At 39.2% G+C, this 18,012-nt stretch overlaps 2 protein-coding genes across 4 annotated transcripts in view; one reads left to right on the top strand and one right to left on the bottom strand.

Annotated features, from left to right (window-relative positions):
- LOC117568256 (tyrosine-protein kinase Src42A) overlaps window positions 1–18,012 on the top strand; it is a 46,446-nt gene that overhangs the window by 16,610 nt on the left and 11,824 nt on the right. The window contains exons 1-2 of one of the 3 annotated variants that reach the window (XM_052005114.1): window positions 2,056–2,686; window positions 10,173–14,647. The exons of 1 other annotated variant lie outside the window; for it this stretch is intronic. In XM_052005114.1, coding sequence (XP_051861074.1) covers window positions 10,317–14,647 — 4,331 coding nt within the window. In that variant the 5' untranslated portion in view covers window positions 2,056–2,686; window positions 10,173–10,316. Of the gene's footprint in view, window positions 1–2,055; window positions 2,687–10,172; window positions 14,648–18,012 lie in introns of those variants that run through there. One more of the 3 variants, XM_034248738.2, reaches the window with a different exon arrangement.
- On the bottom strand, window positions 213–1,497 carry LOC127565639 (uncharacterized). The gene is made up of 3 exons (XM_052005121.1): window positions 849–1,497; window positions 483–783; window positions 213–427 (listed from the first exon to the last, which is right to left on the bottom strand). Coding segments are annotated over exons 1-3 (456 nt in total). The 5' UTR covers window positions 851–1,497; the 3' UTR covers window positions 213–274.

The raw sequence follows: 18,012 nt of genomic DNA, 5'->3' as shown, positions 1-18,012 counted from the left end.
GTTTAAAATGATAGCTTATGAGTCATTAATTTACACACTCAGCCACAATAAGTATTCAGGTTAAATTGTTTCCGATTTATCATTCCGTAAAGCACTTTCAGTTCCTTTCATAGGGTTCTATATTTGTATGTTAATTAATTGCACAATATATATTAATATTCAACAAAAACAAAAATATATTTACGATTTAGATCATACAGTGAAATGAAGCTGAATAATTAGTTAGTTTATATTTCGGTTCAGAAATTAATTACCATAACAATAGTAAAACTTATCACAAATCCTCAGCAAACATAAAATATGCATTAGTTGTAAATTTCGTCTTGTTATCAAGTGACCAAGTTAATGCCAACATATAATCGCCAGTTGGCAGTGCATTTGGTAATGCGCCGAATCTAAGATAAAGTCCTTTTATAATTACCGCTCCCTAAAAAATGAAATTCGATTTAAAGAGTTATAAATTAAATAATTTCGGTACTCACCTTATAGGGACAAGTATGGTTCATATTTGAATAGTTCTTTATAAATCTATAGATAATAATTGCAATAGGATTATATGTCTTCCTCATAAAACGACAGCATTCAACTTGAACATTATAAAGCCAAGGCTTGTAACCATTGGTTTTGTAAAACATTTGTCCTCTCACATGAAACTCCGTGACGGTTTGATGAAAAGTTCCATTCAAATTTAAAATAGTCTTATTACTACTGATTGCCCGCAATCGACATTCATGGAAAGTAAACCACGTTTCGTCATTATTTTGACAAACAAAGTTTGTGAGCCTGAAAATGATGGCTTCCTTTAAAGATTGAGTTAGTTTGCCTTATAGTCAATAAAATATACTTACATTATAGCAAGGGTTTAGTGCTACAAACATTAACAGAATTCCAATGACACTCAACCGGATAGGCATAGCGATGAGATCAATATGGAATACAACTCTTAACCAGCTAATATTATTTTTGAACTACATTTAAATATTTTACGCTTGAATAAATCAATCAATTGTTAAAATAATATGATATAATATTTATAATAACTTGAAATTATTTTTTTCTCTTTTATTCTAGGTAAGTTAATTGCCTTTTATGCTATGATAATCTACAAATCTGGAGCACTTTTGAAACGCATTTAAAGTCTGGTAATTGTAACTTTTTTGCTTAATCCTTGTTGATACGATCATTATTACGATTGGTTCAACGCGATTTTCACTGAAATTGCGGGACCATAAATTTTCGCTTGAACGTGGATCGATTAATATTCCAGGGGAGGCCTAAACACACACACTTGATGAGTTTTAGCATTCTTTAACCATTACGAGTTCAATAGCGTTCACAAGAACTCAACAGTTGGCATTTAAAGCGCATGCTTTGATTCCAGCGATCATTGAGTGATATGTTTTTTATTTTTCGTTGATATTTATAAACAAAACAAATGCCGAAGTACTTGACAAAATGTCAAACAACAAAAGTAAAACAACAACAACAATTTAATTACACTAAACTCTCAGTTGATCTTTACAATCGACTCGACGCACTTTATGACTAATTGCTGTCGTAATTGTCAGGTAAAGTAATCTCATTTATCTTGTCAGCACCTCAGCAGCTGCTAAGAGCACGACGAAATGCAGTCAAAGAGACGAAGCCAAAAAGAGAGAGCACTGAAGAGAGATTAGAAGAGAGCAGACAATCAGCTGTTTCAATTGTGTATGGCAAAGCATGGATCTTATTGAGCCCAAAAGATGGCCAAAGTTGGTCGACTTCTTACCAAAGTGCGAACGTATAAGAGCTGACGACGACGGCTAACAAAAGAGCTTGAAAAGCAGTATCGACTCACATACAAACACACCACACTCACACACTGTCAAAAGCTTGGCTCAAATGGCACTCGATGCGCACATAGATACACACACACATACACGAAGCGACTCGCGCTTTTCACTGTGTGCTGAACTTGTGTGTGCTTATGTGAGTGTGTGTGTGAGTGTAAGACGGATCGCCGCTTCGTGTGTCGCGCGGTTTAAAACCTTTCTATAAAAATTTCATAAACGTATCAGTTGTCTGCGAAGCGGTGCACAAAACGGACGTCAAACGGAAGGTGGCAAAAAGCAAAAAAAAAAATAAAAACGCATTGGGAAAATACAAAAAATATTCAAAGCAACAACAAATATAACGTGATTTTTATTAATGCCAATTGCATGTCGATATATAAATTCAATATAGTTTAACGTATATAGGAAATCAAATATCTATCGAATGCGCCAGTGCAATATAATAAAAAATTTATGATACGAAATAAAGAAAAAAAATGAAATAAAAACTCGCGCGGGAGCAAACAACCGAAAGCCAACAAAATATAAAGCGACAACAAATAGATATACAAATACTAATCTATATATATCCAAACATCGATATATATATTTAGATAAACTTGTTGCACGCGTGCGCGGCATGCTGGCATACTTTTAGCAGCGACTGTTTTCTTTGTTCAACATTTCTGCTGCACAGCGTTGTAAAGTGCCTCGTTTGTGTTTCGTGTTTCGTGTGTCTATGTGTTTTGTGTGTATATTCATGCATACATATGTATAATGTGCACTTACATTGTAATATGGAGCGGCATCAAGCAGCGTATCAGCAACATTGAATACTAGCTTTAGCTACATGTTGCTGCAACATACGAGAAAAGGTACCAAAAACGAATTTGGCCAGCAAACAGTAACAACTACAACAACTACAGCAAATGTGCAACACAACAACATGTTTATATTTATAGCTATTGTTGTTTGTCTTGTTGCTGCTGCTGTTGTTGTTGTTGTTTCTGTCTGTTTTGCCGTTTTTGTCAAGTTGCGCGCTGGCGCAGAACTTTCTATTTTCTTTGCTGTTTCGTGATGTGCTTTTTGTATTGTATTTGTATATGGCTTAGCTCTATAGTGTAGTATTCACCCACAACATCTATATATATACATATATCTGACTGCCATTAGAATATCAATGAATGGGAATTTCGTAAGAAAAAAGCTGGCACTGCGCACATTTACCGTTGAGAGCGCCTGTTAAGAATTAAATTGAAATTGCCATTGCCCTTTAATTTGTTGTGTCTTTTATATAACATTTTGTTAACAAATGTATGCGAGTGTGTGGCTCATTAACATCCTCGAGAAGTGAACCAAAACCGAAACAGAACTCTTCTTATCGTTTGCTATGTGCTAAAATGCGAATTTCTACCCACATTTCACACTCCGTGTCGCTTTGCTTTGCTTTGCTGCCATCTCTGTCTCGTAAGATGGGAAGGTGAAGTGTGAGTGTGCCTGTCCGCAAAACGAAAAAAAAAATAAATAAATAACGAAATAGTAAAGCTGGTGATATAAATATTTAGTTAATGGCCAGTTACCAGTTACCAACTGGCAACAGTTGGCAGCCAGTTGTTGGCAGTGGCCACTTGACACATGGTCTCAGTCAGTTTTCGTTATTTGCGCTTAACTTTGAATTTTTGCGAATTGGTTTGTTAACTTAAAGTTTAGTTTATTTCTTTTTATTTTTTTTTTTTTTTTTGCTGTGCTGCAACCTGCACCATATCAATTTGAACTTACGTGACTTGAACAAATTGCATTATTTTGCACATATTGTACAATGTGTGCAATATAAATGTATTCATCTACTCACATATAATACTATATTTAATTCGCAGCGGGTTCCACATGTTGTTGTCATAATTCTTGGTCGTCATTTAAGCGCGTTTTCGCTTATCGCCAGCTCAACTGTGGCATAAGACGATCGCCGCCAGTCATTTTCTATATTAACTTTCAATGAAGCTACAACAATGTTTTCGCAGTCTTCAAATTATTGTGTTTGCTTGTTTTTTATTCAATGAAAATTTGGCTTGAAAAGTGTATGTTCTATTCGTGGTTGAAGCTCAAGTTCAGATACAGATTTTGTTACTTATTCGCACATACTCCTCTTACAGTCTTTTTTTTATTGCTGTTTTTTTCTTAGCTACCTCGGCGTGTGGCAGAGCTCTTGTTGCTGTGGCTGTCGCAGTTGTTGTCTCTTCTCTTTGAACCGTAAATTTCCTGTCTATGACTCATACACGCGTCAGCGGCAAAACCGATAAAGATACAGATACACACACACACATCATATATTTTACTTGAAAACAAATGAAAATTTGCTTTCAAGTCGAATGACTGAAAACAAAACAAAACAAAAGCGGGGAAAAGCAGTTCAATTGTTTTGCAGCTTGGCTGTTGACATTTTGCAACAGTTTTATCTGTGAACAGTGTTAAATTTAATGCATATGAGTTTTTCAGACCGTATATTATGTGTGCAAAACAAAAGTGCTTGTTTCCTACATAAAGATACGAGCACAATTCATTTATATAACATAATATCCACTTTTCAAGAAGTTCTTTTTTGTGACATAACAATTTGCTCTGACTAAGCAAAATGCGAGTCGTAAATACATTCTAGGTTAAAGTCTTCAAGCATTATAGTCTTTTGGCATTTATAACTAAAGCTTAGGAACAAGGTTTCGGAGTTTTACAAAGAAGACTTTTTTTGTTTTTGACGGTGATAATGGTAATGCTTCATTTGTTTTATTCGTCGTGGAAATTTCCCACAATGACGTTTACTTCTTGGAATTCAACGCCAATACATATATATATATATATATTTTTTTTTTTCCTCATCTTCTGCATAAATATATTTTGTAGTTTTTTTTGGGGGTATTTCATGCTTGAACACCACTCAAACTGGTTGTCGAAGGAGCTTCACTTTTATTCCATATACTTTTGGCATCAGTTTTGTGTAGCTTTCGGTTTTTATTTTTTGCTTTCCTTGATTTTTTCATCTTTTTTTTTTTGTTGAAGCTAGCTGAAATGGTTTCCAAGCCATTTGCAATAATTACATCCGAGTCTGCCCAAAATGCGCGTCAGTGTCTGCTGTGAATAATTTTTTTTGTTTTTTTTTTTTAACTTTTCTGTTAATTTATTTATATTTTTTCGGGTGTAACAGCAACAGATCTGTGTTGGTGGGGCTGGTGAACTCGTCTCGCGCGGTTGAAGTTATTTGGCGCTACTAAATTTAGTCGACGCTCTCGTTACCATTGTGCAATGACCCAAATCAAAGCTCAAGCTCATTTCTGCGTTTTTTGCCTATGTTTTGTGAACAGTTTTTGCCAACGCGCGCTCTGTTTTAATAGTATTTTATTTTTCAACTTTTAGCTTAGTCTTAATTTGCACATAAATGGACGGAGTTGTGGTGGAGTTGGCACAAAGTTCAGTTTAGTTTTGTGTGCAGAGAAAGTATACAACAATTCCGAGTGTTCGAACCAATAACTTAAAGTTTTAGTTCAAATGTCTGAAAATCAGTTGATTGATATTGATTTGAATTGGGCGTGTCAGGAGCTGCTGCTGCTGCTTACCTCGGCAAGTGGCAACGATTTATGTTTTTTGTTTTTTTTGTGTTTTTTCGCAGTTCGTTGCTCGCGCTGCTTGGTTTCATAATTTGCTTAGCAACAAATGCTTGGCAACAAAGTTGCCAACATCAACAACAACAAACGGCAAATCGTTTGCTTTTGACTTGGCTCACACATAAGACAATGAGCAAAAAAGCCAAAGAAGAAAAATGAAAAAAACCAAAACCAAAAAAAAAAAAAGAAAAAAAACAAACCGGTTCAAATTGGGTCGTAGTACTTTTGAGTGCAATTGTTACCTTTGAGCAGCAGCAGCAGCAACACAGCTACAACAATCGACAACAACAATAGGCTCTCCACTCGTTTGGCCTGGCTCATTATGGTGGTTATTATGTTGGTCTTGTTCAGTTTTCTTGGCACGCGCTACAAAGCCCCCAACACCCACACACACATACACTTGCTGTGGATTCAATGATTTTGTAACGAATTTCGGATTCGGTTAGCATAGGTCAGTCTCAGTCTCTCACAGACTTTTAAAGACTATCTTCTCTCTGTGGAAGAGAAGAGAGTCCACCACTATGCTCTGCTCTCAGAGGGCGACCCTTAAGGCCTTCCGATCTAACCTTGTGGGTTCTAATGCCAAAGCATTTGGCATTCCAATAGAAACACAACGAAAATGAACATGAAAACCTAGAAACAAATTGTTTATTAAACATCTATTAACGGGCATTTTGCATACTCACAGCGCCAATGATTAGCTGCCACTGTGTGTTAGCCTTCCGAATCGTGCTTTTTGTGTATTAATTTATTGTTATATTCAATTTTTTCACTTTTAATTTCATTGTCTTTGCCCCTGTGCTAACGGTATGCGTCGAGGCATTGTTGAGAGACCAAAGTGCATTCCTACGAGTTCTCACACAATAAAAATAAATGCAAAAAAAAAAAAAAGAGCAAGAACAGCAACTGCCATGCCTGACTGACTAGTTCTTCTGACAAAATCCAGCTAATAAATAAATAAAGACACATATATGCACATACACACAAGTGTATTATAAATATATAATAAAATGCACACACTTTTGTCTTATCGCCGCGGCACAGAGACTTTCGTCTGGGGTCTGGTTCAACAGGTTTGAGCTTTGTGCGTGCTTAATAATAATAATATAATGCATTTGCTGTTGTGTTTTAACCACAGCTGTTTTGTTTTCTAAGACTGTATTTATAAAAAAAAAATAAATACACTCTTCTCAATCGAGTAATTTATATACACTTGCGTAGGAGAACATGCTTTTATCATAATTTCGCTAATTATTGATTTTTGTTCGCATTCTCTGATCTTTTCAAAACAGAAGCCAAAATAAAAAAAAGTTCAAATTCGCCGAACTCGTGCCAATAAAAAGTTTAATGCATTATATACTCTACTATTGCGATGGCTTTCAGTTTTATTGATAATATGCATAATACTGTTCATTTATTATCAATCTTTTCTCATTCTCTGAATTACGGAGTTAATGCAATCATTGATCTTCTAAATAATACTCTTCTTTTTTATATGTTTGTTAATCTCTGATACGCAATCGAATTTTAAAACCCGAATTCATAGCTATCTCAGCTTAGCCCATCTCGCACGTGTTGGAAAAGCAATAATATATGTATTTTCACCTTTTTGCCTGAGACAACTTTCATGTTTGAATGCTTATGTATTAACGAATCTTCGATCGATAATCATCGATCGCCGAGTATGCTAATGAACTGCAGCTTTTAGAATGGCTCGAAATTGAATAACATCTGAAAGGGATCAAAAGGGAAATAAATCATTTTAATGATTATAATCGAGATGTATCATAATCTGTAATCATGACTAATGCGCTTGACAGAATGAATTATCGTGCACATTGAGTAATCTAGCATAAAGTAGAACTCTTACGATACAATTATAAAATAACACACTATTCATGCATAATTTCCCGTGAGTAATTTCAAAGTTTCACAGCGTAGCAATGATTCGTTGTGTGTTGTTTTTCTTATACATAATTTTTTGTATGAGGCATATTTATTTATGGTATATTTTAGATGTAGTACTGTATCAATATACCATATAGCCCGCGACATATTTTTAGTATTCTGCAGTATATTAATTTTAAAATTACGCCAAATAAGTTGCGGGTATCTGACAGTCAACCATACTCGACTGTAGTTTTCTGACTTGTTTTAAAGTTGGCCTTTCGATTAAGCGATCTTTTGAAATGCCAAGTGAGTCATAACTCACTTTGTGCTTATCAATGGCTGATAATGAATTCCAGATGATTCTCAAGTTATTACCAAAAAAAAAAAAACCAGCGACAAAAACTGTGACGCTGCCTTGATGCAGTTTTTTCTTTATTTTATTATTACTCGTATTTTATTTTTTTGTTATATCGTTGGCTATTTTCGGTTTCTTTATGGCCTGACATTGACATTTGCTGATGCTGATGCTGGCAATATTGTATCGCCGATGCGGTTGTGTTTATATATGGACTGTTGTTGTTTTATGACCAGCCTCCGATTCTGTGTGTTGACTGTGCATAAGATCGATGTAAAGTCAAAAGCCATTTGTCTCCATTCTGTCTCCAGGATGTCCACTTCAATGCATGTATTGCAATGCTCCCAGTGTGAGTCTCTAAATCATTTTGTCTCAAGTGGTTGACTATTCCAATCCCTCCCTCAATGACTTCTCGCAGCCGTAGTCGCAGTTTGTTTGCTTTGTCGGCAAAAGTTGTCAGGCATTCAGTCAGTCAGTCAGTCAGTCACCGTAAACTTGAACTGCTCTGCGACTGCTGCCAAGTCCAAGTTGTTTCCATTTCCATTTGCGGCAATGCAGCCTTGAAGTCAGTCGCATACAATTATTTACATACTCACACACTCACACTCATACACCCAATGCGTACTCACTCTTATGCACTTACATGGCATAAAAAGTTCAATGGTCAGCTAATGAAGCCACCTTCAGAGTGCTTGTTGTTATTGTTGCTTTTGCTACACTTGACCATAACCATCTGGTTATTGGCCGAATTCAACTCTGTCATAATTGTTACCAATAATTTCAAGCTCAAACTGCCCACAGCCGCAGCGTAATCAAGAAATTAACAAACAGTTTTATGAATATTTACTCCAACCATAATTCGTCACTCATAAATCTCAGCCAAGAATCTCTCTCTCTCTCGGAGTCTCAGACGTTGACGCAGACTCAGAACGATAATAAAACTTGTTTGCTCAGCTGATTGCATACTTCAAGTTTGTCAAAAAAATCAAGCAGCCATCAGACAAAACTCGCCATGAGTGTTTTGTGACATCTTTCAACTGGCACCATTAAACTCCGCTTTTTTGGACCTTATCTCCCTTCCCATTTTTCATACACTTTTATCTTAAATAATTGCCGAAACTAACATTAGTTAAATTGTCTACAATTCGATATGTTTACCGCAATATGAATCTCTCAATTTTGTGATGAAATCAAATTAATTGAGTTGCCATTTCTTAGAAATCAATTTGCCAAATCATGCTCAAGGTCTTTTCACGCTTTTATAATCTGCAAATACTTCGAAATACCGCAAATACTTCAGAACAACTCCCAGAGACGAACTCGTTAAGCTTCCAATTTTTTATTTGTTAGAACACATTTGGCTGCCATCAGCGGAAATGAATTTAGCTATTTTATTTAATTTCGCACAACAAAATTTCCCCTTAATGAACAAAGAAATATTCCAACAAATAATGAATAGGGATTTACTTTTTTCAAACATTTATGTTATCTTACAATTATCAGTGTTTGCAATGTCAAATGTTAAAATAAAAACGCAACTGACAATTGACAAATTCCGAGTATGAGTTCGTTCGATTTATTTGAAATTCTATTTGCATGAATATTGCATTTTTTACTCGCGCACTATAAAAAAACGACTCATTTGATAGCACTCCCAATTCCATCACATGCAAATCCCATAAAACATTCAAAATTGGACAAAGTGCCATCATTTTGAATGGCGTGCACACGACTCACAATCATTTGAATTTTGTTTTCAATTTATACAAAAAAAAAGTGGCGGAAAAAAACTAAACTGTGAAACATACTCGTATATTTGAATTCCCTGTAATTGTTTTTGCTTTTATATCTCTTTTATTTTGGTCGGATTGAAGAAATCAAGGTTGTCGCCATATGTAGCGGGTGTAAATTGAAAATGAAAATCACAAAAACAATTTGCACAGACTTATTGCAAAAGCATTCAAAATAAAAGCGGAGCAGATTTGAAAAACGATTTCGGCATGTGTGAATTGCATTAACTGCGAACAGTTTTGTGAGCCAGAAAATGAGCCATAAATCAGCTTATTAGCCGCTGCGCTTTACAATTAAGCTGCCAAGTGCTTAGTTAAGTGTGTAGACTATTAAAATCTCTTTTCTATTTCTCTTTTTTGTTAGAACCTGATTCTAAATATATATCTTTCTCCACTCTCATTTGAATATGGCATTTAACTTTCACGTTAGTTTCGAAATTACTGGAATATGCTTAAGTCCAGGGGCGTGACGTCAATTCCTCAGAGGCGGAAACTAGTTGCACTCGTAGTAGACAATAAACTATTATTAAATGTGAGAAAGCATACACACGAAACAGTTCAAAAGAAAAGTACTTACGAAAGTTCAAGCGAAGCGCGAAACTTGAATAAAACCTAAAGAAAAGAAAAAAAAACTTAAACTGAAATGCTTTTTTGCTTTCTTTCAAAACAGTTTTTTCGACGCATTCGCTCATCGTCTCTCCACGCAGAGAGACAATTGGCGATTAATCGAAGAAAAACGTAGTAGGAGAAATAAAAACAGGAATAAAACTCAGATTTATTCAGTTGTGTAATAATCACATTCAAAAGGAAGAAGATGACCACCATGCCGGTGGTGTGGTGCACCGATCCCAATTCGGTGAACAATAAGCCAACAGCCTTTGCCCTGCATGGCATACAGCTGCAGGGAAATGTGACCGAGAAGCAGGTTAATGCCTTGCGTGAACTGGTCAATGCTGCGGCCGAGGGACGTCTTATCCTGCCATCGGATGGCACATTTATGCTCTTGGACAGTGGCCTGAGCATCGAGAGCTCGATACTGGCTGGCGGCAATGCGGGCAACAACAAGGAAACACTTGCTGTCGCTGGGGCAGCAGCTGGCAACAATGACATTCATGTGGTGGACAAAAGTCCCAAGAACACATATATACTGATGCCGGTGAGCAACAGCAAAGCAACGGCAGCAACAACTACAGCAGCAACCACTGCAACAGCAACCAGCAATGAGCAGTGCACGCCGGCAGCGATTGCAGCGGCGGCAGCACAATTGGAATTCCTGCTGGAACCCAAATACTCGACATTCACACCGCCAAGCTCAACGCCCAGCTCGCTGGCCGACGTGGAGGTGGCTGGCGCCGATGGCTATGAAGATGCTGACTTGGTGAATGCGGGCGACGAGGAGGAGGGCGATGGCGAAGGCGACGATGCTGGTGAGATACTTTATGAGTTTCTGTGCTGTGCCAAGTGCATGAATGAGCAGCGTGCTGGACATAACGGCACTTGTGCCAGTGCCAACCGGCGATTGCAACGTTTTTTAAGGCATTGCAGCGGCAACAGCAGCGAGTCACAGCAGCAGCAACAACAACAGAGACAGCAACAGGTCAATGAACCCAACACAATGTTGGACGATCCTGTTAGCAGCATTGCCAGCAAATATGCGCGACGCCACCATCAGCAGCAGCAGCGGCAGCGACACAAGCAGCATGCCACAGTGTCAATGGGCATTGCACGTAATCGGCCCAACAATCGTCATCATCATCATCACCATCATCATAATCATCACAACAGCAGTAGCAAATTACCCATGCACAGTGTGAAAATCTTTCATAATCGCAGCAGTTACAATCCGCTCAGCGGCGCGTGTACTATACCGACATCACCGCTCACTGTGGGCGTGGGCGTGCCCCCAGCGACATGTTCCATACCCGATCCCAGTGCCAGTTCCCAAACAACAACAACGACAACAACAACAGCAGCAATGACGCGAACGACGACTGCGAATACAGTGACGAGCGTTAACGTTGAGGCGGCCAGTTTGTCGGTGACAGCGGCACTGTCAACATCGCTGCCGATCTATGCGATTGTGAGCAAAAAGCGTGACGCGAACGTTGAAAAGACTGAAACGACGATAACAACACCAACAACAGCAACGACGGTTAACAATAACAACGCCATGTTAGCTGCCGTGCCCGAGGAGCCAACAATTGCCACAGTGCAGGATTTGATCAGTTTCGATGACGATGACAACAACAGTCAACAACAATCACAACCACAACAGCAACAAAATGCCAACTTAGCCATAAACCACCAATCAAACAATTCAGCCAGAGATAATATCTGTGATAATAACAATCATGTGGATTTGCTGTGTGCTCCCAATGATCAACTGTGCGAGGATACCAATCTGTTGTCGTTGCTCGTAACACCGCCACCAACACCGCCCAAACCCAATTCACCGGGCAGCAATAATTCGAGTCGCAAGACTAGCTTTGATTCCACCTGCACCATCAGTTCCATGGACTCGGGTTTCATGGAGATGCAAAACAAATTGGACGCGTTGGCTGCTGCTGCAGCCGCGGCCAGTGGCGGTGGCAATGGAGAGAAGATTGCGAGGCGCAACTACAAGGAATGCTTGACGCAGTCGCGGAATCGTCGCAAATCCTATGAAGAGTTTAAGGCCATGTTTGCCGATGTCGCACAGCCGGATGCGTCGCGCTTGACGCGACGACGTTGCGGTATGCTGCAGGAGCATAATGTGGGAGGAGCTGCTGTTGTTGCTGTTGAGGCAGCAATATCCACAATACCAACGGCAGCAATGCCAATCGGGACAGCGGTTGATGACGCAACAACAACTGCAAACAGCAGCAATAACACTGTGATGACAACGCTCGCCTCAATATCAGAACAAGAAACCACAAACACGAGCAGCAACAGCAACAGCAGCAACAACATCAAACCGGATTGCGCAAACGAGTTTGCTGCTGGTGCGACAACAACGGATGAAATGGATACCGGCGACGATCTAACAACAGTAACAGCAACAACAAGCTTTGCCAATGCCGCCGCAACAGCAACAGCAACCACCAACACCACTACAGAAGCAATGCGAAAGAATTCAGATTTTCTATCGCAGATACTCGATCATCAGTTGGCGGCCAAGGAGCAGCGGGAAAAAGCGCACAAGCGACGCACATCATACGAGGAGTTCAAGCGTTTGGTGCGCGAGATTGATGGAGCCGTTCATGGGGGTGTGGTGGAGCAGCCGCGTCCACTCATGGAATGTCCGCTGGACACACCCACAACAACAGCACTAACAGCAACAACAACTCCAGGAACAGTAACTCCAGCCACAACAGCTACAACAGCAATAACAACAACCACATCACCACTTAAACGTCAGAATTCGCGACAGCGCAAAAGTTTTGCCTCCTACTTTTTGCCGCGTCGCAACTCGACCAAAGAGCCAAAGACTGAGCTGGAATTGGAAACGGTGGTAAGCAAGCCAGACTTGGAGTTGCAGGCATATGCCAAAATGGCTGGCAGCAGCAGCAACAACAGCGTGAGTTCAAGTGCCAACTATAGGCGTAACTTTAAGATCTACGATAAGCTCGTGTATGGCACCATCTATGACATCATCCAGCGTAAGAATGATATCTATCAGCTGACATACCAGAAGTACGACAAGTACATGACCTATGGCACCATCTATGAGATACTGCATCGCAAAACGTCGACATCGTCGCAAGGCAGCAGCAATTCGCTAACCAGCGGCAGCGGCTGCGACAAATGGCAGCGAAAGAGTCTTAGCTCGATTTTAGAACGCGACACAGCGACGTCTGTCAAAATGCATAAATCAAACGATGTGATTTATGATATAATACAAAAGCAGCAGCAAAAGCGCGAAAAGGAACGTCAAGAGGAGCAGGAAAGAGTACGGCAACAACAACAACAGCAGCCGCAGCAGCAACAGAGTGAACAGCAACAACAGGATGCAACTGACACAACTGCAAATTTGGGCACACATGTCACGCACAAATATGGCACAATTTATGACATCCTACAAGGAGAGAAATTGGATGCCGGCTGCGGAGACGAGGCAATTGCCGAGAGCAAACCAGTTGCTGTGGCGGCAACCACGACGCGTTTCGTGGTCAGCCATGTGGATGAGCAACAACAGCTCACGGACAACAACAACATGTTGCATGCCATTCCGGCTGTGACACCTGCAACAACTGTTGCTGCCGTGGAGCAACCACAACAAGCCAGCAAATGCAGCAAAATGCGACGTTTGTCCAACATTCTTAGCTACAGTAAATCAAGCAACAACCATGCTACACAGGAGTCAACAACAGCTAACAATGAGCAACAACAGCAGCAGCAACAGCAACATCAGACCAAACGCAGTCAGGCCAAGCGACGTGTTGGCGTTAGCAATCTGCTGTTGCCTCTCGACTCCGAGGAGCTCTACACCCGCATCATTGCCCAGCAACGACGCGAGGGCAGCACCAGCAGCAATTCGAGCAGCGATGCCGATTGCCAAAAGGGTTTAATGAAATCCAATTCCTTGGATGCCATCTCCATGTCTGTGGCCATTTCGCCACCGGCAACACCTTCGCCACCGCGTCCACGACGCAGCCTCAAGCAGCACAAATGCCTGCAACAGCAGCAGCAGCAACAACAAATGCGACAGTTGCCGCCGCTGATGAAGAAGCATTCGCTGGACAATTGTCCGGTGCCAAAGCAGCCGCTGCGTCGTTGGTCCAATCAAACGATACTCAAATGCACCTGCCAAGCGCCAGAGCCAGAGTCACTGCTCATCCATTGCACTTGTCCAACGGCAGCGACAACAGCAACAGCAACCACCACTGCATTGTCTGTCATTGAGAAGTGCCGCTCTCTGCCCGCAGCCTGCTCGCATACGTGCGTTAATTTAATTGCCGCCGTTGCCGGTTGCCGTTGCGATGCGACGGCGGCCACACCAATAGTCAAGTCTAACAGCAAAAATCCAGCAACAAACACGAAATCCACAACAACGAATACAACAACATCACCAACGACAACAACAAAAACAACGACGACGACGAGCAAGAAAGGCAAATCGCGTCGACTTTCGGAATTTACGCGTGGTGAATTTTTAAATGAAAAATCGTAAGTTTTAACTCCTCACTCACACATACGCACACACACAATTTGTATTCATTAATTTATGATTAGAGTTTATGTATACTACGACTATACTGCGGTTTTTTTATAGACTGCGATTTGATTTCGTTTCATTTCATTCAGTAAATTTGCAACAGTCAAGCAAACTGCGCAGTGCGCATAACGAAATGAAACAGAGTTGCAAAATCCTTTTGAAATAGACGACATATAGTAAAACAGATTTCAATGAAAAGCAGTGATCTAAAATATGTTTTTGAGTTACTAAAAATGAACTGAAAATTATTAAAATTTAAGGGAATCTCTTCTCGATAGTTCGTTACAGACGGACGCTCGTTTATCTTCGAATTGGGGATTTTTGAGTGAGCTACCAGCCTCTTATTGCAAATTTTGGCAACTTAAAATAATGAGTGCTTAAATTATCGATACATTTTGATCATATTTACACACTCACATACACGCTTACTACTACAAAAATTAGTTCACAATATACAAAAAGAAAACTGTAAAAGAAAAAGTAGAAAATGTTCTGTTGGGTCTTCTGCTTATCACTGATGATATTATTATTCCAACATGATTCCATTTAACATATGCGCCACTGTGTTTTAAAATACTGTTAGCCAAGTCTTGTAAACTTTTGTCTCTTGACAACACTAAGTACGTGTCTTTATCAAATTCTTAACATATTTTACTGTTAATCTGCCCCGTATTTTTTGGGGCGCTGTATGTATCTGGCGAAGACCTTTCTCATTATTATGCAGAAATTTGCTGTCAAACAAATTGAATTGAATTTGACGCGAGTCGACTTCAAGGCCAAAACATTTCAAATTGGTTCAGTTCCAATTTGCATATCAATACCCACAACAGCAACAACAACAAACAAAATGTACAAACTTTTGTACTTGGGGCACACGTGCTATCCACTTGAGCAAAACCCAAACGCAAACTCAAAACTCGAATCCCAACCCGAACCAAATTTTAAGAGACAAGCGCCAGACGGAGCAAACAAAAAAAACAACGAAAAGCCAATAACCAAAAGCAAAAAACTCTTCGATAACTCAAAGAAACGAGTAAACTGCAACACTTGACACAAAACCACAAACAACCAAATCGCAAAGGCAAATACAAAAAAAAAAAGCTGGAAAAAGAAGAAAAAAAATTAAAAATGTGTCGAGCAATGTTTGTTTAACGCTTAATTAAAACCATCGTGTCATAAAAATTGTCACGACTTTTATTTTTTCGGTTTTTTGTTTTTGCTATCATCGCAAGTCTAATAAACATTTGTGGGCATGGCAACAGCTAAAAAGTAAAAGAAATACAAAAAACAAAAAAAAAAAACATGACGGTACAAATACCCCAAGGCACTTATAATGAGCAGGTGGATAAAGTAAAGCATGAGGAGGAGGAGGGGGTGGGAGCTCTCTTTTGGGCCACGTACCAGACGATTTGTGCATTTATTTGATAGTCAAATAATTGTCAGGTTAATAACATAAAGACGTGACGTTAAACGCGATTACAACACTGCATAAACCTATCGAGCAAAATCGAGCAATGCAACACAGAAAGAGAGAGAGATAGAAAGAGCGATAAAGAGACAGACAGAAGCTGTTTTGTTATTAACTATTTATCAATAATTTTACTCGATCTTTGATGACGATTGCCATTCATTAACAATTATTTGCAATAACAATTAGATATTGGTTTTTTTTCTTCTTTTTTTCCATTGGTCAAAGTACGTAGCTTGTTATTGTTAATTGCAGTTTGATTAGTCACTCACCTATTGATTGTCTCCCAACAGAATGAAAGTCATATTATAAACACAGTTTTTACATACGCTTTTGGACTAGACGCTTGTGGCATGACAACAACGTCAGCCGATAGACAAACAGACAGTTGTGTGTGTGTGTGTGCGTCTGGGTTTTAGCACATTTGGAATTGTGGCCTGGCCTGAATAATATGTATGCATGTAGGTGTGACGATGACGCTTATTGGCAGCTAAACTATTTCTACCCATAAATCCTTCAAGTGCGATGTTTTGAAATGAGCTCGAAACATCGGGCAAAAGTCCGCAACCTTGGGCATCATTGAACGATGCTTTCATAAAGTATTGCATTTAATTGTGGTTTCTAGAAATTTGCATAATTTCAAGCAACTCTTGCCACCCACCAAATAATATATACAAATTTATTTATTTACTCGAAAGACCTTCAATTAAAAGCTCATTAAATGTAGTTTCGACATGCTTCAGTGCAATTTCGTTGACAACTTTCAGTTGCAGTCGCAGTCGCAGTAGCTCTTCTATTCTAGTGTGTACTCTAGAGTATATACTTTATATATTTTTGAGCTTTGTATGCTTCCAAGTCGATGTCAAACCGTTAATTTACAGCCACTGCAAATTGTCAGGGTGCGGTTGATGTCATTGTCTCTTGTGTATGTGGCGAGCCGAGCGTGTGTGCAAAGCCAACCCACAATGGAATTGTAACGCCTTCGCTCTTCCCCAAATTGTTGGTCATTAGCCTATGCGTTTAAACCTTTATCGGGTTGTGTGGCTTATATAAGCTTGCGAATTGCAACGTGCAGCACGTGATGATTTCATTTCAAACGTATAAATATTAGATAGGTGAATAGCTTTGCCTATAGACGTATACTTGATAATTGTTTTCAAACTGCATTCATGCGTTGCCACAATAATAACCACTATATCCAACGCCCTTCGAGCCTGCCCAAATTCAGTCGTTGTGGGGCTAACGTACTGCTACAATTTTATAATTGATTTCAATTTATTAACAACGATTTATTGTAGACGCAGCAAGGCCAAAACACAGCTGGATTATGCTACTTAAATATCTATTTTTACATTCTTAATTAAAAATGAATTGAAAGTGTTTGTTATGCACTCATCAAGCATGTCTGTCTACAGGGTATCTCCGCTATAGTAATGTCAACTAATCAAGTAATTGTTTAGCACCTACAGAATACAATAAACCACAGCTTCAATATAGAGAGATCTCCAAGTATTTGTTTGCTCATGAAAAACCTTGCTACTAACTTTGCCTTTCTATTGCCACAGACACAATGCATGTAATTGACATTGAACGACACAGTTTTGGTTAAGATCTAAGTTCCAAGTCATTATAATAATAATAATAAAAATAATGACTGACTTTTCAAATAGATACAGAAATTGTTTAGAAATAAATGCCTGACATTCTCCAGCTATTATTTGCTAGTCAAAATCTTGATATCAGTCGCAAAGATACTCAAATTACATTTGCGTGTTTTCTGCTTTGGGAACTGCGAATTGTGCATGTGCTACAAGCCAATGTGCTTTTTATATTTGTGTGATTTTATCT

The sequence above is a fragment of the Drosophila albomicans genome, chromosome 3 (assembly GCF_009650485.2).
Source record: "Drosophila albomicans strain 15112-1751.03 chromosome 3, ASM965048v2, whole genome shotgun sequence".
NCBI lineage: Eukaryota > Metazoa > Arthropoda > Insecta > Diptera > Drosophilidae > Drosophila > Drosophila albomicans.
The sequence above is the reverse complement of the archived record's forward strand: the minus strand, read 5'-3'. Positions and strand labels throughout refer to the sequence as shown.